The 23,734-nt window shown below is 41.1% G+C and overlaps 1 protein-coding gene across 1 annotated transcript in view; it reads right to left on the bottom strand.

Moving 5' to 3' along the window:
• Positions 1-429: 429 nt before the first annotated feature.
• Positions 430-23,734, bottom strand: part of LOC306827951 (BMP/retinoic acid-inducible neural-specific protein 3-like) — a 59,977-nt gene continuing 36,672 nt past the window's right edge. Inside the window, exons 4-9 of the mRNA XM_079350091.1 lie at positions 21,337-21,527; positions 10,763-10,868; positions 10,351-10,587; positions 7,858-8,080; positions 3,082-3,424; positions 430-1,752 (exon numbers count right to left, since the gene is read on the bottom strand). Coding sequence (XP_079206217.1) covers positions 982-1,752; positions 3,082-3,424; positions 7,858-8,080; positions 10,351-10,587; positions 10,763-10,868; positions 21,337-21,527 — 1,871 coding nt within the window. The 3' untranslated portion in view covers positions 430-981. The remainder of the gene's footprint in view (positions 1,753-3,081; positions 3,425-7,857; positions 8,081-10,350; positions 10,588-10,762; positions 10,869-21,336; positions 21,528-23,734) is intronic.

The following is a 23,734-nucleotide window of genomic DNA, read 5'->3' as shown; positions in this document are numbered from 1 at the left end:
GGATGTCAGTAGTTCTATCAAATGTGCTTATCAATTGATGAACGCAGCTGGACATAATTGTGCTACAGTATAAGGGACAGTTGTTTGTTCTTGAAAAGGGAAACAAATGGATTCCCTTGTCTCTGAAAAAAATACCCTGAATGGAATTTACTCTTTATTTTCATTTAACTTTAACACATCAGGAGCAGGGGGGAGTTTCTAGATAAACACATTTATATAACCTTGTTGCTGTGACCTGCCAGTGTGTACAGAAAACAAGAGAGCTTTTGTAATTGGTAAACTTTGTATGACAACGTTGTGCTCTAATCAAAATGTCCTTGGTACTTTTTTTTTTTTAATTCCAAGATGGCAGTAATCAATGTTTCTGAAGTCCTGACTAATCTGTCAAAACTTTAAAAGTGTATTTTTCAATGATGATTCCAACAACAGTTTTCCGTTATAACATAATGTTTTAATATCAATTTATCTACAAAATCTTGACTCACACCACTTTAATCTGGTCTTCATGGAAAGTGCACTGTTACTGAAGCAAAATAACATATAAAAATTACAAACAAATAGACTGTACCTTTTTTTAACCATAAAATGTCCATCCAGTTGGCATCAGGTACTTACAGTATAAATGAGCAGAGTCATATTGAAACATGATGATTCAACGTTTATGTGGTGGTATCTGAATTTTTAGGATAGAATTATTTTGTGAAAGAGTTTTTTTTTTTTGTGGAATAGTTGTGCATTTTCTTGCTGATTCACCTCAGTCTTTGTGATAGAGCACTGAAGGTAGATGCCACAAAACAGAAACCAAAACAACCACATAATTACATTCTTCAGCTGTCTACAGCTGGTTCTCTCCTGATTCAACATACAGTTTGATAATCCATGAGACGGGACAGCTGTAAGCGTCTGTCTCTCATTGGGCACAATGAAATCTTTCTTCTGGATTTCTTCTTGAGGCAGTCAAGATCTCTGTTCAAGCAGCTGTTAACTGCACAACTTGGTGGTCTCGTAATCCACTGAATTGGGCAGACGTGAGCTGAAGGCCTGTAAGGAGGTATGTATGCGAACCACATCGCTGGCAGTCAGTTTGAGCCGGTGCCGCAGCAAACAAGCAAACAGATCCAATCTCTGTTGACCTGGTGGAGACAGACGGTTCACCCTGTCTCGTATTTCCAAGAGCTGCAGCATGGCCGTGTCTTGGGAACCTTGGGTGTAAGGATAGTCCAGCTGGAGAATCAAGTCACGGATGGCCTCCGGGTCAAAGTGCATGCTGTAGCCAAAGACCTGGATGCTGTTGATCTTCATGTAGCCCAGGTTTCGTACTGGATCTGTAATTTCTAAAGGCTCATAGTAAGCACTGTCATTCAACCCATCTTGAGTCTTTATCCTGCTCCGGAGATAGATGTGAATGGTTTCAAAGAACGTCTTCCATTTGTTGCCCAGCGTAAGCGTCCAGTTATAGCACTCAAAGGGAAGGTCAAGCTTGGTGGCTTGCCAGTCTGGAAAGTTATTCTCATTTACAGGGATGTACCAGCTCTCTGAATGGCTCCCTCCAAAGGGGTTGATGTAGAGAGTAAGGACTGGCTCAAGGGTGCTGTTCTTTGTAAGGCAGATCTGGAGGGATATTCCAAGCAGCATGTGGACCATGTTGGACTTGTACTTGTTGCTCTTCAGCGTCAGCAGCATCCTTTTTCTCCATGAAGGGTCAAACCAGCTGTTGAGTCGCATATCATTGCTGATGAAAATAGCGTGGACCTATTAGACAAACAAGACATGAAAACAGTCAAAACAATTAGAAGACAAAGTAATAGTGTTGTTTTAGTCTTAAAAATTTGCTGTGTTATAGATGGTAAATTATCTGCAAGGTCTATGTTAAGGCATTTTTCCGAGGAGCTTGACATGTAACAAGGACCTTGGTTCGACTTTACCCAGGCACATCACGTCACTGATAGTGCAAGCCCGAAATACCTCTTGCAGAAACATCAGTTGAAATAAAGTGTCAACCTGGGTTGTTTTAAAGCCAAGCCAGTGCAAAAGTGCAAAGAAAGTGCAGTCCTTCAAGTGTCAACATGAAGCATCCTTATTAACCCCCATGTTATTTTCTGTGCAGGCAATGATTTTATTTTTACCTTTGATTATTTTAAGGTTAATTGCATAATAAGATGTTTGGCTAAGTTAACTGACAGGTTGGCGTGCTGTAGTTTTTTGCTAGAACACTTTGGCCTTGCGTCAAAACATTGTTTCAGAAACCAATTGGTGATGTCACTACGTCCATGTTGTACAGTCTATTTGTTTTGGTAAGATTATCCTGGCACAACAAAAACAAACACAATGCTTATGTACCAAGAGTTTACAGAGTGTTGTCCTTTGTTGGTGCATTCCTACATCGAGTGCCATGTCAGATTTTTTTCCTGTTCTGTTCATTCATCTGTCCATCAAAAAGCAAGACATTTACATAGTAGAGTCGACATTTACTGAGGTACAAAAATCAAGGTGGGGGGTGTACATTTAGAAGAAGTATAAAGTGAAAACAGGCAACCCATGACTTGTGCTTTTCAATGCTTTCAACCATATCTTGCAGCATTTTGACCTTCCAATGTAGCTATTAGTATTATTCATTTATGACAATATGCAACATCGCCACACCAAGTGAGAAAGGAATGTCATGCTGGCATTTGAAATGTTCTTAGCTGAGTGATAATGGGAATCATACAAGGCAAAATGAAATCAACATTTAGTTGGCTCACCATATGTCATCATTTACTAACTCCACAATGAGAGTTGGTGGTGGTAAGGATTTTGTTAAAATAACATGCCAGCCCCCCAGACACATTGCCAATTCAAATTATAATTGAGAGGAAGCCTTTATAAAACAGAACTGTTTTATATGTATGCAACATCTAAAAGATGAAACATGCAAAATCATTGGGCAAACCTATTAGTTCCTCAGTAGAAAGAAGGGAAATACTTTGTTATTCAGCATAGCTCCCATCAGTGAGTTTTTTTCCCAAGGCTAGTCTTGTGAAAGGCAGCTCAGGTTTTGGTCAGTCTGACATGATTTAACAAAGGTTAAAAGAAAAATACCTCTAGCCTGCGGTCAGCTCTCTGCAGTAGGTAGCCCAGTTCCAAATCCTGGAGGTCTGTCTCGAATCCCAGGTAGTTTTCCGAAGAGTCAGCCACCATGGGCCTGCAGGCCCCCTGCGTCAGGGCAAAGCCCGGGTTGCAGCTCCCACAGCGGGTGTGGTTGTCCAGTGCACATGCTGCACAGGCAGAACCTTCCCCAACAGAGCAGGGCGGTGGCAGCAGACAGGGACTGTGGTCGTAACGGCAGCTGCAGCTGTGCAGCTCTTCAGAGAAGGACCCGAGCTGGTTGTTTTCCGAGCAGTACAGGAGAGACTGGAAGTGATTCAGCCAGTAGGACTGACGGCTGCAGCAGGGATGGGAGAAAAGAGACAAAGGCAATAAAGGTTGTCATTGACCAGGGCTAAAAAGATGAGCTTGTTTAATTTGTAGCTGCATTTTTAGGTCAAGGATGTCTGATTAAGTCTGTAGAAAGCTTTTTTATCAAAACACTGGACATTATCAGCATGTCGGCAGCAGTTCAAAATGATTGAAATTCTGTAAATATGTGCCTGCTACTTTCAAATCTATGAAATCATTCTGATTTAAAACGCTGTATATCTAAATGTTCTGCAGACTATCTAGTTTAATCTCTAAAATAAATGTGCAAAATATTTTTTTTTAATAAACTGTTCTGACAAAGTTTATCGACAATTTATTTCTGGAAAATATCTCATTTGAGAAAAAAAAAGTTGCTTCAATTTGACTTTGAGAGTGTGTTATTTTTCAATGCTCAGTGCTGATCATGACAGGCTCGAGCTCGACAAGAACAGGATTATTTATATAAATATAGAAGACCTTACTCTCAGGATTTATGGCATCAAAAAAAATCGTGAGAATATTATTGAAATGTCTCTGCCACAAACTCCACAGTCTACCTTTCTTAAACTGGAGATTTCCTGCAGGGTAATGATGTTACACTCAAGTGAAAAAGGTTTGCAGGAAGTCTTCCTGTTATTGAGTCAGTCAGGCTGTGTAGTATACCATGTTATTTTGCAAAAGTGCCAAATGCATGTATGTTAACATATGCAAGAACTATGAGCATAAACACTGTTCAAAGCAGAGAGGAAGGACGGAAGGACGGAAGGAAGGAAGAGAAGAAGGGATGCATGAGAAAGACGACGTTGTCTTTGATCAGTTTGTGACATAAATGTTAGAAGTGCTCTGCAGCCGCAGGGTAACTGACGCTTAGATGCACATATAATTCCCTCATGTGGGGAAGAGTTTGATTCCCGTCTGTAGCACTTTCTTGACTGTGATCCCTTTATGCCTCTTATCCTCTTTGCTTGCTGAAGAGAAGAAATTCACAGTACATAGCGCTGGCTCTCCGTTCAGAACAGAATCTTTTTCTTTGTTGAGATGGCATTGAGGTAAACTTTATGCTAATCTGAAAATGTTTGTTGGATTACATTTGGGGCAAACCTTTCCCCAGATTCTCCACCTTTAATGTGTGCTTGGCAGCAGGAAGCAGGTCTGAATTGTGAAAATCCTTCATTTAAATATCAAAACCCCCAAATGGAAATAAAGCAGTCATGGGAGATGAACTGAAAGGACTCCACCTCTCCATCACCCGCTACCTGTGGGCAAGGCATTTTACCTCTGACAGCTTTAGCGGCACAAAGCAGTCACCCGGTCAAGACTGCTGTTGTAGTGTTAGTTCCCTGGTGTGATTATGTACAGTCTTCCACACACTGCAACTCTCCTTCCAACCCACTGTTACTCTCACTTTCTTATTCTGGGTTTATTTAAAGGCAAAACTGTGTTTGGAAAATAAAGTTTTTAGAATACACTATTTTAACCTCTCCGTAAAAAACCTGTAAAACTACAGTACACCTCTCTGTAATGTTTACTATAGAGGGGAAACTGCAGGAAATGTATGGAGAATAACACGAGAACAAGAGGACCAAAGATTTAAAAAGATGTAAGAAACCAAAAAGATAAAAGCAAATTAAACTAAATAACAACAATAATAAGGAAAGAGCAGTTAAAGAAATAAAAACCAGTAAAAAAAGTTAAATAATAGCAGATCAAATATCTGAAATATATAGAAAACTGTCAATCAATAAAAAAGCGAGCAAACAAAAGCAATCAATATCCCTTCCTTATTTATACTGCTTTTTCCCGTTCGGGGTCACAGGGGGCTGGAGCTGATCCTAGGGGTAGGAGGCGGGGTTAACCCTGGACTGTTCGCATGTCAACCGCCACACTCACAGTCACACCTACAAGCAATTTTAGAGTCGCCAATTAAACTAACGAGCATGTCTTTGGACTGTGGGTGGGAGGCGGAGAACCCGGAGAGAACCCACGCATGCACAGGGGAAGAAACTGCTAACTGCACAGAGGCAGGCTCCTGCACGATGGGGATTCAAACCTCCTAACTGCACAACTATGCAGCCAAAAGCAATCAATGTGACCAATGTTCAGTCAGAAAACATCAAACGCTTTAATCATGCCTCCTGGACACTTTTTCTTCTTACCACTGAATGCAATTGAAACCGTTCAAGGTTGTAACAATGAAATATGTCCAATCTAACGTCATTAAAAATCTATTTCACATTTTTATACAGAAATCTGAATTCCTCTGTTTCAGTCAAAGATGAAAGAACTCCTTGAGAACATATCCTGGTGGATGTGAATCGAATTGCCAGGACCAATTTTATGTGAGAAGTCTTAAAAAAAAAGCATTCTCTCAGCTGATTAAAACAGAAGCACTGAAATCATCACTTCAATGACAGTGTGCATCATTACACCTAATGACTTAGGTTTGAGCACAGATTGTTCTGTTCAGTCTTATCATTACTCGACTAATAAAAGCCAAGCTGGCTGCTGCTTTGATTCGCTCATAATTGTTGGAAAAGTTGCCCCAAGGAAGCAAAATCAATCTTCTATCCGTCATCCATCTCAAGTGTCTCACACAGGATGTTAAAGGGAGAGCAAAGGGTTTCTGAAGAGCCTCCGTTTGTCTCGCAGGCAAACTGACACACATCCCACTTTCTATCTCTTTCCGCCGGGTGTGGAGATTTCCGTGAAGACAGAAAAGAAAGGGAAGGCTCCACGGTTGATTCTGCTGTAATAATGTAGACGAACACTGCCTGAATGAGGGCGATGATGCTCCTACTCCATTTCCTGGCGAGTGGGTGGGAATATCAGCTGCATGGATCAGTGATTAATGTGTGCTTTGGCATGTTGGTGAAGGGAAGGAGACAGTGGGGTACGCTGAGAGAGAAAAAGAAGGACGGAGAAAGAGAGACTGGACGTTGAACGGAGTGCACTGTATAGATTCATCTGCAGGTTGATTCATGTGTTGTTCTCTCCAGCCTCACTGCCATCACTGTGGACGCTCAGTCAATATCAACACTGTGCAACATTGATGGGTGGTAATCTGCCTCTCTGACTAAATCAATGACAATTTCCAGTCAGTGAATTTCAGGAACTGTCCTCAACCAATGAAATAACATTGGTCAAACACTTAACAGGAATTATGCCCGTCAATTGACTTCTTTCTGCTGTGTGTATAGAAAAGACATTGATGTGTTCAACGTTGATGTTTGTTCTAAATCAGTAACAGTAATTTGTTTTTCATGTTTACAACCAGAACTGTCAGAAACAAAATGTTTATTTTTGTAGAATACATCAGGCATTGACCTTGTGTTGCAGGTCAGAAAACACACATCTATTTTTTTTGTAATTGTGCGTGAACAGTTCCGTGCCGTGATAGGGCACATGAGCACTCTCACTTGTCAAACGAACCGTGCTCAGGCACGGTACAGACTGCCAGTGTGAGTGCAGCCTAAGCCACCTCACTCAAAAGAACCTGTTTCACATGATGACAGCCTTGTTAAAAAAAAGGGTACATGGGAACATTTTGACATTAATCACCTTCTTAAAATGATTTTGGGGCTAAAAAGTTGTGCAAAAGTAAAGGGCTTGGTTACAAATACTAACCATGCAACTGCACTATCAAAACACACAGTGCTTATAAGTCTACTTCTCCTAGACTACATGAATTTGTTATGCAAAGGATGTGAAGCCGGCAAGATACAGTGAGAAGCCAAACAATCCTGTCTGAAATTCTCCCTGTTGAGTAAGTGAGTAAACACACTGTTAGACCGATTTGCAATGGCATACAAAAAAATAAACATGTCATTGTTTTATTGAAGACTTCATGAAGCTTATTAAACATTTAATGGGGCAGAGACTTGTTGGTTTAAAAATTCAAGGTTAAGTGTCGAGGCAGAGAAACTGTAATGTTGGCCAGGTGTGGTAATTCATGGGTATCTTCATGTGAACAGTTGTGTCTGAAAAAAGTGGTTGACAAATTGCACTTCAATGTAAATACCGAGCTTTTCATTGACTTTCAAAATCCAGCAAAATGTACCTATTTCTCGAAAAGCTGAACATGAGCGATAAAAATTACTTTACATACACCGATGGAGTATTTCAAGGGTGTGTGAAATTCTACTTCAGCAACGGGAGCATTTTTACTTCCACCTACATCCCTGAAATTGATCTTTAGAGAGGACTGCAGGCTGTGACTCCACGTACAGTTTTGATTTGCGCCTCAAATGCCAGAACCTTTCAACTCCAATGAAGATATATATGAACCAGAAAGAGAAATATGCAATATCAAGACCAGACCAAAAAGACTCCCTTGATGTAAAAATGTTGGCTGCAGGATATCTCCTCAAAGTAATTCTTGATCAAGACATGTTTTTTTGAAGTATTGGAGGCTGTGCTCACCGTTCTCTTGGCAGATGGACCTGGGGCTGTCTGTGGCATCTTTTACTCAGACTGAAGAGCTTAAAGATGACTCTGTGGGCTCGTCTGGAGAGGAGCTGCATGCTGTTCTCCAGCTGTTCATATCGCCACTGAAACATGTTGTCCATGGACCACAAGTGTTGGATGGTCGACACGTTTAGGAAATAGTTCTGGGGCAGCCTTCCATAGAACCCCTTGAATTCATCTGGAACAACAGAAATTGGTTATTTGACCAAACGAACATTATTGCAGTATTACTGTACCTTGTTCAAAACACATGGGGATGAATAAAATACGCCCTTGTTAAACTTTACCAAATGATTGTTGGCATTGACTCGAATGATGCTGGCCCTGTTTTTTGTTCAGGAAGAGTAGAAAGGCCATTTTGGAAGACCCTCACCACCACCTTCATTCAGAGTTTAGACTTCTCTCCACAAGAAGGAGGTTAACTTACACCAGCAGGGCCAAATTAAACAGAGACTATTTGTCCCATCACTAGCTGACTTCTTAAATAAGCTGTATAGGCATTGAAGCCATTACACTTAAACTGTGGACTGTTGGACTTTGTGTGTCTTATTTCACTGCATGTCTATCATGATGACGTCCATTAGAAGTTATGGATCCTATGGATGTATTTATGTCTTGGTACAGCTTGATGACTTGTATTGCAGGTGTGAATTCTGTTGCAAACTAAATTTCCCTTTTGGGATGTTAAAAAACAAAAATCCAATCTAATATTGAACATATTGTCTCCAGTCATTATGTCAATGTGGTATTCCTTTGATTGTTTCTCATCTACTGTCCCTGGAGACACAGTGTAAACAACCTAAAATGATGTTAGGACTTTATTGTGAGAATTACAAGAAGCAGAACACAAGTCATCTCTTTAACGGCTTTTTTTTTTTTTTGATTTTCACAACCATGGGTCAAATATGCAAGTTTAATTTTTACATGTTTTTCAAAAGAATCTCGCGACCCTCCTCTCAATTTCTCGTGACCCTCGAGGGGGTCATGACCCCCACTTTGGGAACCTGTATCAGGTCTCAGTGGCTGACAGGAACATGTACTACATATGCTTACACTTACATTCATTTTGTACATTCTGTAGGAGCTTTATTATATATATACACATTATGTATTCTATGTATCAGTTCATGGTCACATCAAAGAGAATACATGAAATAATAAAGTGACCAGTGCATACTGAGTTGTATGACACTATAAAATCAGAGAGTGGGCACCAGCTGTGTTTTCAGTTGGAGGCACAGGCTGTTTGAATAAGAGAGAGACCTTGGCAGCTGGTTCTGTTGGTTCAGGAATGAGGAGTTGAAAATGTATCTTAGAAAGGTATTTTGAAAATTGATTGCTAAAAAAAAATCGCTGAATATAACAGTTATATAATATAACCACAACAGCAATCAATGTTTTACTATCATGAGAATCTAAGATTTTTTTTCTCCCTTCATGGAAGAATGTTCAACTTTTTGATCCAGTAGGAGAATAAAGTGGACACGGGGGGAGAGGGGCCTTGAAGAGTATATGAGATAAATAAGGATTTTTTTTTTTTTGAACTGTGAAGATTTTCAAACGATTTCCCCGACTGACAACATGGAGGGTAAAAATGAATATAATCTAAAACCTTTCCCTCCAGAGGAGACAGATGCTAAAACAGGAGTTTTAGTTGTTTTAAGGAACCCAGCATGCATGTGCATATGATGCTTTAACAATAGCAATGTGTCAGTGGGAAGTCTAATTAAATCTCAATCCGTGTCAGTTGATCTTGGTCTGCTGATAAAGCAGCTGGCTGGAAGCGTGTGATACCTCTCGCTGAAGGACACATTTATGACACTTGTGAGTGTCGGCATTCTCAGCACGTTCCTGCACTCGCCACGCACCCAGCTATTAAAACATACACTTTGCAAGTAATTGCACTTAGAGAGATATTTCAGCAAAATCTATCTATGGAATTAAAAGAAGATGACGTCCATTTTGATTTCACCTGAGTAATAATGGTGAAGGCAGGTTGAGCGAGCACAGCAGTAATAACCAAACATTATGCTTGGAGATTCCACTCCAATTCTGCATCCCGGGTGATATGAAAAAGGGGGCTGGCGATAAATGGGCTTTATAGCAGATTAATCTGCTCCGGACATATTGTAAACTACCTGAGCCGAAAACTGTTGATTTTTAATTTGGTACTTTTGCCTTGTTAATATGCTTTATGCAGATAGTGTGCCAAGACCCAGGATTCACAACCAGCAATTATAGCTCACCTATAAATCATAGAACAGGGAGGATCACACATATAGGATCCACTCTCAGATTTAACAGTGGAGATAAAACACTTGAATTCATCCCCTCTTCCTCTCATATAAATGATTCATATCCTAAAAGTTAGATCTTCTTGCATTAAGGATGAAGCATGCAATGTGGGAAAGAAGAAAGCCTCCGTTATTTTCCAGAAGCCTTTCATACCTGATTCTTCAAACTCTTTATAAAGCATCCCCCACGTCTCTGTGATCCTCTCCAGGCTCTCCTCCATAGCTTGGATGTCCATATAAGGGCAGTTGCACTCTGGATACTTGGGGTCACAGCTGCACCAGCAGTCGCTGTCCTTGCAGACAAATTCGCCCTCTCCATTACAGGCTATGTAGCTGAGAGCAGCCTGCACAAAGCCTTCCCTCAGGTAGACTGGAAGGATCAGCTGCAAACCTGTAAATCCAAACTGGTTTTAGTGCTAATATGCAGACTTGAGGAGTGACCGTGTAGAATCTGTGACTTGTGCAATTATACAGATGTTAAGACTTTATTGTTCATGTTTCGTTGACGGTTTGCTTTGTTATCTTTAAAACATTCACTATAAAACAGATTAAAAAAGCAAACGTACCTTGAAGCTGGACTTTATTTTCAGGGCTCTGAACCAGCACAGAGCTCACAGAATCAAGGTTGTCATAGTTACTGCATCCAAGAGGACCTGTGCGGGTCTCTGTCACCTGGGCAACAACAAATAAAAAAAGCTCACATTTTAAGTCCTTCACGGCATCCAATTATGAGCAAATGCAGTGTTCAATTACCCGTGTTTATACGACTTAAGGTCAGTTTAAAGGGACGTCATATCAAGTGCCTCCTCAGTTATTGGCATAAATATCTGTCATAACCTTGAACTTTTCAGAATGCCAACACAGAGTTGCAGATGGCATCACATTTATTTGTGTCTCGCAAAAGATGCAATTAAATCATTCCATTTGCCAGATTTACTTTGTGATGAATGAGTGTGGTACTGTGAGAGATAGAGGAATCATCTGTGTTTCATAGCCCTTTAATCATCTCCTACAGGAAATGTCCCTGTGTCCCTTCTCTCTATATGTTTCTCTGTGAGACAGGTCCATAAATGTATTTGATTATATACGAAACATGTCCCTTTTGTCAAGTGAAAGTGCCTTTTTGTGCTTTGTTTAAATAAAGCAGTTTCTACATAATCAATTGTACTTTGTGAGAGAAACAGAAAAAAACTGGGGTAAGCTCATTTATTTCCTCTAAATTGCTGTAAGAGTGCTTTCCTGCACTTTTCTGCAAGAATGCTAAACCGTTTGTTTTTTTCTGTCTCGTCACTGATGGACGACGCTTCCATTGACCTTTGCCACAAAGCAGCTCCAGCAAAGCATCCTTTTTTTTCCCTCCCTCCCTCTTCATTTGCAAGAAGAAGAACTTATTTCAGTTCTCTTTTCTCTAGCTGTGACACGGCAGGGAAGCAACTAACCGATTCTCATTTTTCTCCCTTTGTGGTGCCGGGACACCATATTTTGTTCAGCGATTTGTCCTGGTCAAGCTTGTCAGAGGACAGTTGGTGTAAAGTGACAGATGGATGAGGCGAGACAATGAGGGTCAGTCGATCAGTAACACAATCATAGAGGGCTGACTGGGCTTGAGAGCTCATATGGAGGCCGCTGCTGCAGGGAAGTGAAAACACAGTATGGGGCTCTTTAATCACAAGCCTAATCCAAAGAAAAAAAGAGGGGGTTTGTGAGCGGAAGAATAAATATCCTGTGAATGGGAAAAGGAAAATGAAAGATAATTTGAGTGCAATTCAAAGACTATAATATTTCTATCACATTATAAATCCCTTGTTTCCCTCATGAGGGATTTGAATGCTGATATGAGAGTGAGGAAATGAGATACAAACCCGGGTTTTCAGGCTGCATGAATATTGAATCCATATAAGGAATTATTTGATATGCCAGATGATATGCCATATGGTAAAACACTGACTGATGAGCAGAGCATTCAATTTCCGCTTTGCATAGCAGCTGCTTATCACTGTACATGCATTCTGGTATATTAAAAATACTTAACAGGGCATTATTGGCCACCTGTATCAGGGCATGTTGCTGTGTGAGGGGAGAAAAAGCACACAAGCTCTTCCAAGTTGGCGGGTCTTCTTTTTCATGCCGTGACCCTCTAATCCAGGTGTTACTGTGCTTGAAGTAGACTCATTCAAAGAGCAGAGTGGAAGCAACACAAGACCAGGGAGACTGGATCGTTACCGCACACAGCACATGAATCATTATAAAGCCTGATAGCTTCTAAAATCCTTTCTTTTTTTTCTTTTTTTTCTTTAATTTGTTTTTTCTAAAGTAAGATAAACCTCTTTCAATGTTTCTTAAAGCTGCATGGAGCAAATGTGGCCTGTAGAGAGCAGTAGAGACACTACCTGAAACGTGTACGTTTTTTTTTTTTTTTTTTTAAAGTTAAGAATAAGTGCATATAAGGGAATTTTCAAAGCGGGATTTATTGACTGACTCTACAATGTCAGATGACTGACATTTAGTCTGAAAGGGCATTAAACTCGACACAGTGAATCATCCGAAGAAAACTTTAGAAATTCTTTAGATTTGCTTTCTTGTGGAAAAGGTCACCTATGAAAGCTGGTGAGTGTTAAGAACAGGTGAGAGGTTTACCAAGACTTCTTAAGGGCACTTTGGTAACAGACATCTGAACATTTCCCTCCAGATTCTTGATGAAACTATTTAAACTGCAGCATAAATGACCTAAGAACAGTGTGAATCACAGCTATTATATTATTGCAGAGACTCATGTTGAAAGGTAAAATTGAAACTCGACATATTGACATTTTCAAAACTCAGGTCAGACTTTACAAAAAAATGGTTTTGTGAATAAGAAGACTAAAGCAACTTCTGAAAGGATGCATAGTGCAGGGTACATCCAGGTATACGCCATATACCCACTTCTTTTACAGCCTTCATTGCTTATACCCGCTTCTAACTCAGCGCTGACTTAGAACCATAACTCCGTTCAGTCTCCCCATGACTGAACCGAAAAGTCAGTGGAGAAAGTTTTATAAATGTCGCCATCTGTTGTACTCCAACACTAACTTTCAGTCAACCTAACGACAGGCTGAGAGCTGCAGCTGAGGCGGGTTTTAAGATTCTTTACAAACGTTACATCATGCCCACCTGTCAGTCATGTCAGCTAGGCGCCTAACTATGGATAACACGTATCGTCCTTAAAACCAAAATGGGGCAGTTTTAAAAAAAAAACCTGCACGGTGTGTGCTAGTGATGACTAACTAATCAGACCTATTTAGTTTGTTGTACCAGGCTGTAAAAATGTTACTTTAAACAGTAAAAAACGTCTGTGGTGTTTATGTGACTTCCTGTTTTTCTGTGTATGTGCTCGAATGAGCGTTTATGATGACTTTTATTCAATCATCTCACCTAAGTCAGCAACTTACACAAAGGATAGAAGATGTCAAAAGATGTCATTCAGATATATTAAGTATTGTTCATTTGTCTAAAATGTATTGCCATGGCAGTCTTGCACTATTTTAGATTGTTCGTACTGAGTGTCTCTTTGCCGGTATCATAAAGTTTGGTTTGAGTGATCAAAGATGATGAAGTTAGCTGTCTTTGTACTTTGCAACAGTCCAGGCAACAACTGATCGATTCATAGGCCAGGTAACACAACACTTTGTTTCTCTAGCAAAATGAAATCACAATACAATAGAGAGGCTGTCTGCAAGATGAAATATGAAACCAGAGACTCCCGCTGTTTCCCTGTTGAAGTCTGATTTCTTGTTCATCACGGCGTGTAGACTGGCCGGTATATATGGTCCGAGTTGTTTGGGGTGATCGCTTTTCGATTCAGCCCAGGAAATTCTCAAATTGTACCAGGAATGCTCCCTGATGCTCTCCAACAACTGAAATCATTACTCTTTGTGCAAACACGTTGATCAGACCCCGGGCTCTTCGCTCGTCCGTGACTTCTTTAAGAAAGCCCAGGTTTCCACAGTCGATGGTAACGGGCTTTTGATAAATCCAAAATGAGCTCCAATTTCTCCTTTGCATGCAGGCAGCAGGAGGGCCTTTGGCTCGCCAGACCTCCCTCTTTATTCCTCAACCAGTTCAATTTCAACTTCATGCAGAGTACAGCTTAGTTGTATCTGTTCCGCTGCTGTGTGGGTCAACACCCTGTGGAAATGAAGCAGAAATGTGGAGGAATATGTTTCTTTTGCCTCCCATTCCTCCAGTGATGGAGGTGAGTCTGTACTCTTTCCACTTCCTACCTGTCAGTTTCGCCCTATGACTGTCTTTGGAGCATGAAAGCGCATTCTAGCTCCTCTCTGTAGCTACAGAAAAACCCTAATTCCCAAGAAATGACACACACAAAAGCGTCTGCCTCTGCCCTTCTGATGTGCCCACCTCAGCTGCAAAGACGAAAAACCCAAGCCCTCCCTGAACACAATGTAGAGCGAGGACAGGGCTTTGATATAAGTACAGGGAGACTGATTCATGTTCCGCTCCAGCAGGGAAAGCCACACTTCACAGGCCGACTACCACTGTGTTCAGACAAATAGAGAAAGGGAGAAAGAAGGGGTCATCCTCCTCCTACCCTCCAAAGCCCTATTAACCCCACACAGCCTGAGGGTGACAACAGGAGTCAGAGCGAGTCGTCTTTCACAAGATTTATTTATCTCCCCCAACCCCCCGCCATATGGGCTCATCACAGAGCTTCCTCCAGACGCAATGTGCTTGCGGCGGCGGATCATCACATCTCATAACGAGCCGGATGATAAAAGCCTCACCTTCCACTTTAATTTCATTGCTGATTCTAATGTTACATGAAAAAGGTTAATTACAAAAAACAAAAAAAAAACACCTTTATTTATTCTTTGCAATGCAAAAAAATATGGGGGTCATGGAAACACTAAACACATGCATGGAATGCTCCGAATCTTCATGTTTCCGAGAGAAATAAAGTCTGTTTCTACTAAGGCCCTTATTGGCTGAAGTAGCCTTGGAACAGTAGCCTCCCTAGGGAGGCGTCCAGGGGGCATCCGGACCAGATGCCCGAACCACCTCAACTGACTCCTCTCGATGTGGAGGAGTAACGACTCTACTCCGAACTCCTCCCTGGTGACCGAGCTCCTCACCCTATCTCTAAGGGTGCGCCCAGTGTGGGAAATTACCTAGACTCTCAGGAGACATCTCTGAACAGAGGTGTCAGAGAGCCACAGGAGGGCCTCCTCCTTCGCAGACAGTACCATACGAATGTAAATGTTATTTGATTATCACAGAGTCACTGTCTCCAGACAGACAGAATACACTAAACTTTAAGATCACCATTTGTTAAGTGTAAGGTCACCTCCCCATATCTCTCTGTATTGTATAAAAGGACTTGTAATGTAAAGGTTCGGGAGAAGATGCTCTGGCCTCTCCTCCGTGCTGCACGTATTAAAAGAGATCTGATTCAAGCGCCACCGTGAAGTTCTTCTTTTGAGAATTAGCAACTCTCCACCTCGTAAAAGGAGAATTTTCCACGACATTATGGCGACGAGAGGATGGGATAGACGTTTCCGCTGATTGCAACCTGAGACTGAACTGAAGGAGCTGCCGGCCGGGAAAATTCCGCTCCGACAAACGGAGATTTTGGATCCCACCTGACGTCAGATACAGGGTGCAGACAGCGGACGCTCTATCTAAGTGAGTACGGCGTTTGAATCATTTGCTCAATTTGTAAAAGCCTAGGTAGCTGAAACGTAATTTAAGTCCTTTGGGGTGGTTTCAGTTATGCTTTTCGGGTCCATATAGTGTTTTATGGACGCCATGCCCATGTAATACCGGTCTTGGAGGTTTATGTTTTTGGTAATTCCCATACCCTGCGCGGTGATGGAGGTTGATGTGTAGTGGTTTTGTTGATGTGTTGTGCGTTTTATATGTTTAGAGTGTCTTAAACGAGAAAAGTTAAGAAAAAGAAAAAACGAAAAATGAAACTAAAATATCTAACGAACAGCACGAGGCTGTCTGCACTTAAAGAATAAAACACGTGAAACAACGATTATTATAGATATACACAAGGCCCCACTAAAATAAAATGGGCGTATGAGTGATAATCAAAAATAAAAACTTTGTTTGCGACATTCAGTGTCTGGCATGCAGATTGTATGCTATTGAGGTGCGTTGCTCGGAACTTATGTGTCATACAAACCACCTGGCTGAATTAAGTTGCAAAAAGTTTTAGTGTATGTTTGATAAGATCCAACCATGCACTGTATGGGAAGATCAGTGTGATTGTGAAGTTGTGTGAGTGATAAGCCCATTGAACGTTTAAGCACATCTGTCCCAGTGAGTCACTGAAAACATGAGAAAACAAAACGGGGAAAAATAAACATTTATATCTGATTTTTTCTTTTTCTGACAGGCTCTGCTGAATTAAGAGCAGACAAATGGGGAATATGTGATTTAAAGATGTTCAACTTTAGCAGTTTCTCACACATGAGATGTCTTCTATTAAAAGAAATTAAGCACAGAATGTTTTATGATGGCGTTGAGTATGTTAGACTAAAAGGTAAAATGAAAGTAGGGAAGAAAAGATAGACTGATTTTTGTTTTTTCAAAATTAGTAGAGATTGAAAGGAAAGAGAAATGAGGTTTTAAGTAAGAAATGAAGGACAAGTAGAAATGTAGGGTTAGATTTTAAGATGTGACTTCCTCCTCTGTCTCCACACCTACAACTCTGCAGCAACACCTCCTCCACAGGAGGTCAAGCACACCAGACAAACTCTTGGAAAGAAGGGGGGCCGACCACACACCTGGATTTAAAAGCCTTCTTTCTGTCTCTTTAAGCAAGTAACTCTGTTTCTCCAAGAAAGAATTTTTACACAGGCCATGTCAACCAAACAACATGAAGGAGGTTGCAGAGGAAACACCTGAAAAAAAACTGGAGATTGATGGGCCACAGAGTCCTGGACAGAGATTGCCACCAAAAAGCAAAAGGAGAAGAAGACTGGGTCCATATCGAACTGAAAGTGCAACAGCACTGACTCCAAGAACAATGCTACAGGAGGGAAGGAGATGGGAATCCTGAGATTAATACAAGATCCAGAAGAATCCTGGTCACATGCACCACTTGAAGATGTCTGTTCATTCTGTAGGATTCCTCTTGACAAAGCCAGAGGAGGCAGTGGAGGAAGGTCAGAGTAGTGAGCAGCACATACAGAGACACACACACACACACACACACACACACACCTACACACACAGAGAAACACTGATTCGACTGAAAAAGAGTAAACATTGCAACTAACACTGTAATGATAATTAAAATTTTAAACAATCTTGAATTTTAGAAATAGAATAGTATATTGTTTTCCAGTCAAAATTTATTTTTAGACGAGGTTAAAGATATCCATTTAGTCCTGAGACTGTTTGGAAATCATTGTTTTATAAATTAAGGTGCTATTGTTTGAACTTTCTAAATCTCACCATACCTCCCCCATCGTGCCTGAAGAAAAAAAAAAACAAATTGGGGTTGGAATTCATTAAAATGCTTAAGGGATGTAAATGAGAGGTGGTCAGCATCCGGCAGATGTCTGTAACACCTATGTTAATCAGCTTGGGTTTTTGGTTGTTCTAACAAATGCAAATTCTAGCATTTCTTTTCATCTTGACTCACAGTTCTGTGTTGCTTTCACAATCAATGGTGCATTTTATTCTTGGATGAAGATACCATAGGGTGTTCTCCAATTTTTCACTCTGGATTGAAATAGAGCTGAGAAATTAGTTTTTATCAACCATTGTGTATTAATACACTTGTTCAGTATGTTGACAATGTCTGTGTATATGTTTCCCTATGCAGAGGCATTGTCAAGCTGAGACAGTGTTTGTTGTTTGTCCATTTTTGTTTTCTGGCAGAAAACGGTCCGATATTTTGCAGGACAAGTTTGCAAGCTATTTTTAGTTTTTTAAAAATGCATTATTTTACTCCGGAGTTTCATAAATTTGGTCCTGATTTACGTCCACAATCTTGGATGTTAAAAAACTGCAAAAACAAACAAACGGTTGCCTAATTGGTTTGAACAGGCTATTGTTGTCCATGGATTTTAAAAAGGGTGGAGATCTCCCTACCCCCACACATGGGGGTAGATATTTGGCCATGACTGACTTTTTTGACTTGAACTCCTGACGCAGATAAAGCTTCAACTGACTTGACACAAGCTTTATCGAGTTCCCTCTGTCTATGACTACCAGACACTACCAACCTTTTTAAATCTTTTTGTGCACTCATGTGATTTTAAAATGAAGAACAGTCTTAACCTTACTCTTTACAGCTCAAGATGGAGAACCACACCCCTGTCTGTGTCAAAAACCAAGAGATGCACTCTTTGACACTCTTTTCATTAACTTTGATTTGTTTGTACTAACACTGCTAACCTGTCTGCTCAGGCAGCTGTACTATTGGGAAGGATTTCACAGTACATACTGACTTTAAATATGCATTTCATCAGTATGTAAATGTCAGCTCATACAGGTGCTAATGACCCAGAGTCACTGGGATTTGAAGCTCCTGGGACTGCTGCTCTTTCACCTGTCTCCCCCACTCTACAAATGTTTTATCTGTCCAAAATGACGTTTTTACCCCTCAAAGATATCTCTGTGCCTCAAAAGTTTGACACATGGTCTTGACCATGTGTCAAAGGGGTGGATAACCATGTTTTCTAAGTTGTCTTCCCTAAGGTGAAAGCGGCCCTTCTGGGGATTACATTGGTGAAACTCCACAACATCCAGCCTGGAGATGGAAAGGACCTGAGAAGGAAGCATGGACGTTTTAACCACGGTGGACAAGAACCAGATCTGGAGCTGCTGACAACAACAACTGCTGTCCAGATAACTGAGAGGGACACCTGGAGATGATGACAACATCCACTGACGATCGGATAGCTGAGAGGGATACCAAGATCCATACATCACTGCAACCCTTTTTCGAGCCATGGCACCGACGGAAGAACGACGATCTAACCTACGGAGTGCTGAGAGAGGACGCCGTGGGACGATTACCTATCATCAACTGATTCACTATACTGATACTTAGACACCCCATCTCTTACAGAAGGGTAAACATGGACTGTGTGCAACAACAGATGAAGACACAAGATTCAACACAGGATCGGAACATCCAACAAGGGCATGATCAAAAAACTTGCCACAGAGAACTGTTTCAACAACATAAGTGCCTATTTTGTTATTATTTTGTTTTGTTTTTGTTTTATTTTTACTTTTTATTTGTTTTCATTCATTTCCACTGTAACGAACAGTCTGTTTTTATAATGACCTTGTATGGTAATTTCTACAAATGTTGTGTTGACACTTTGTGTCAAGAGGGAGGAATGTGGGAAATTACCTAGACTCTCAGGAGACATCTCTGAACAGAGGTGTCAGAGAGCCACAGGAGGGCCTCCTCCTTCGCAGACAGTACCATACGAATGTAAATGTTATTTGATTATCACAGAGTCACTGTCTCCAGACAGACAGAATACACTAAACTTTAAGATCACCATTTGTTAAGTGTAAGGTCACCTCCCCATATCTCTCTGTATTGTATAAAAGGACTTGTAATGTAAAGGTTCGGGAGAAGATGCTCTGGCCTCTCCTCCGTGCTGCACGTATTAAAAGAGATCTGATTCAAGCGCCACCGTGAAGTTCTTCTTTTGAGAATTAGCAACTCTCCACCTCGTAAAAGGAGAATTTTCCACGACACCAGACACCCTACGGAGGAAGCCCATTTCGGCCGCTTGTATCCGAGATCTCGTTCTTTCGGTCATGACCCAAAGCTCATGACCATAGGTAAGTCACGTTCATACTTGACTTCTGTTTTTGCACCTTCCAGCATACAACCCCAACGGAGAAGGAACAAGGAAGAAGCTTTTTTTAAATTGCTCACAATTGCAGGACACATCGGTTTAATCTTAATTAGAGGCCCTTCTAAATCCCTGCTCACGGACAATTCATACTACTAAATGAACATCTTTCTATCAGAGATACTGTATATTACTGGATAATATTCCACTTTATATTAGTGTATGTGTTACGGTAACTCTACTTTGCTCTCATTCAAAAGAAGGATTTCATAACAGCTTCCAATGTAAGCAGCTCTAAATATGTAGCAAACATTTCACAAAAACCCTTCTCTTTAGTTTACAGCCAAAGTCAGACTGACATTTTATAACAGAGAAGACAGCAGCACAGGGTTTTTGGTTTTTGATTACAGGCTTCTTTGAATAACAGCAATCACTCGGCTGTACAGGACAAAAAAAAGCTTTTTCTTCTAGTCGAGGACATTTCTTTTTCCTATTTGTCAACCCAGCTACAGTACTTCCATCAGTAAAGGTCGACTTCATTACATCATCCGTTTGATGTAATGCGGCTAAATCAAAACAATGCACACCGTTCTGCAGTGGCATATTTTATGGACTTCCAGGTAAATGTAAGGCTAAAAATGAATCTTCACCAGATGTTACAGCTACTGAGAGAAACACAAGAAAACACAATGAGTCACGGCTCACCAAAGGCTTCACCTGTACCATAGTGTGTAATGAAAAGAGCCACACTTCCATTTGACACATCCGACCTGCGTGAGGTTTTTCTGCAGGTCGTCCAATCAACACAAAACACAGATCACAGCTGGACATTAAAACTGAAGTGCACCCCAGACTTGAGAGGATCTGGAGCACAAAAGAAGCCCACAGTAGGTATTAAAATGATTGCAAGACAGAAAATCTGAAAAGATTCTAACAACTTCTTTTTACCTTCAGATAGTTGTTGATCTTTAGAGAGTCAGGTTTAAAAAAAACAAGTTTTTAAGAAAGAAGACAATTTGGAAGTTTGTCTGTGCAAAATACCTTTTCACTGCTTCCTCGGTAAAAACTGTTTGATAGTTTTTTTTTTTAATTTCTCTTCGCAGTGTAACTTTTGCAGACAATGATTGAGATATATTCTACATTAAAGGAACTTGTTAGCAATCTGTGCGACTGACAGAGTGTTTAGTGTGTTGATGTGTGTGGTAATGGGAGGGGGGGGGGGCTTGGGGAAAGGTAAGAGAACCACTGCTATAGTCTGAGAGTAATTGTTCTGTGAGAACCAAGCAATAGAGACACGAGGGCGTTACCTTGATGGCAGTGGAGGCGATCTGGATGTGGTGCAGCTTGCGCAGGGTGCTCTCCCTGTCGATGAAGTAGGAGGCAGCCAGCTGGTGCAGAGCTTCCAGAGTCACAGTGGAGGAGTTTCCAGAGTAATCGCTCACCTCGGCTTTCTTACTCAGTTTCCTCTTGTCCACAAATATCGTTAAGGCCTCTTCTCCTGCAAGGAGACATTACATTTAGTGGTTTTTTTTATACATATATATTTCCCTGTGCTTGCTGAATCAGAGGGCGCACACATTATCCATTGCTGTCCAAGGACATTTTGTACTTATTTCAGCGTCCAGGTGACCAATGGGTACAAAATGTTTTTCAAATTGTTCCAGTGGATTGCTCCGCTGGCAGCCAGGGCTCTTAGCGCTGAATCATACATCCAGATTTTTGTGTGGCCCTCGATTTCTAAAGGTTTATCTTGGATCCAAAACAACAGAACAGAACAAACAGGTTGAGACGGCGGTGGACGAGTTCAACTCCTGGGTTAAAATTTGACGGTGTGTACGTTGGCTTTGGAGAGCAACAGAACCGCTGTTTTAGGTTCAAGCATGTCTCTTACGTTAACAAAAAAAGTCCATCTGTGTAGCTTTTATCTGTTGAGATGTTGTCAGACAGTTCTATAACAATCGGAGCCTGTCAGTGGCAACAACAGCACCTTTCTCTATGTGCTCTGAGATTGGGCGCCAAAAGATTAAACTCTAGTCATTACAGGCTGCTGCAGCCTGTACTGAAGCAATTCCTAAACTTTTTGAACTTGTAAGTCCTCTCGACCAGGGGCTCCAAAACTTTTCAGCCCATGACCCCGAAGAAAAGCTGCAAGAGCCCCCCCCCCCACACACACACAAACACTGTCCCTGGAGGTGGTGGAGGTAAAATATCCAAGCAGACACTTTAAAACGACTACAACAGGTGAACAAAACATCAAATTATTTGTATCGTAAATTGTATACACCGAGAAGTACCGTGTAAATACCAGTAAACCAGTACATTGTTATTTTTACACATATTAAAGATTATTTAAAAAAATCTTTTATTCAATTGTTCATGTGACCATGTGTGAAGTATTGAACACACCTTTAACACACCAAGTGATTATGCTGGCTGAACCAGGAAGTACTGCTTTGTTTCTTGTTTTTAATTTTTTTATTTTTTTTTTTCAAAGGCATCACTTGAGCTCCACTGTTGGCTGCTCTCGACCCCCTGGGTAATCCTGTGTCACACTTTGATTCCAGTTCCGGGTCGCTGCTCCCGTGGTCGACCTACTGGCTCGCAGAGCAGAATTTAGCGTTATTTAGCATTTATTAAATTTTAGTATGCCTGCACTGTTGTTCTGTTGACTCTCTGATCTTTCACTTGGATTCTTTTGCACATGAAGTCTGAGAATCTGCGTGTGGCACCATGGCGCCACAAGGTCCCTTGCTGCTCTTTTTTTGCTTTGAATTATTCGTACTCATATTTGGGATCATTTTTAAACCAAACAGCTGCTCTGCTTCTGGAGAAACACACACATGCACACATCCACTGCATTCCAGGTGTTTAAGAGCACAGCAGCAGCTCTTTAGGAGCTCCTGAAGCACATAGACACTTGACCACAATTAGGAGAAGCCACATCACCCTCTCTCTCAGTAGCCGGTGATCACAGCAATCAGCACTTTATAAGTGCAGAAGCTGTGGAGCTGCTCACACTGCTTAAGAGTTCCCAAGACACTACACATCATATTTCTCATCATAATGCAGCGTTAATGCTTCGGGGCCATTTCTCTGCCCACTGCCTTTTCTTCCTCCGCTGCTGAAGGGCACCCTCTTAATAACACAATCTATTTATTAATTTCATTAAGTCCATATGTTTCTGCACACAGAGGCAATCCATTCAGGACCACAGAGGCATATCTCTGGCAGCAACCCAAAGCAAACTCCTCATTCTCCTCTCTTCATACCACTAAGTGCTGGCTGAGGGCCAAAGTGCGTGGCTGCATCGCCGCCGGCAGCTGCTACGGTTGTATTACATGCAGCCACTCACAACAGCGACCTTTCCTCAGCCGGATGTTGGGTCCAAACTCATTGACAAGTGTTGCTCTGTAGAAGCAAATCTGCTTTGCAATACTTACCTGCACTCTCTCTGTAATCTTAAATGACTTTTTTCTTCTTCCACTTAGAGTGCTATTAATGCATGTTCATTCATCACGCCGACGAAAGACCAAAAAGAAGGGGTTCAACTGTGACCAGGAGTGGCAGGCTCACAGTACACAAGCTTTTACATGCATTCATTCCTCTCTTTTTCTGTGCTGTCTGTGCTGTTTTATATGGCTGTGATGTTTTATTCAGTTACTTACTGGAGCTGAGTTATTGTGCAGCGTCCATCTGCTTTCCATA

Source organism: Symphodus melops, assembly GCF_947650265.1.
Source record: "Symphodus melops genome assembly, chromosome: 8".
Lineage (NCBI taxonomy): Eukaryota > Metazoa > Chordata > Actinopteri > Labriformes > Labridae > Symphodus > Symphodus melops.
Note: the sequence above shows the minus strand (reverse complement) of the source record. Positions and strands in the feature narration are given on the sequence as shown.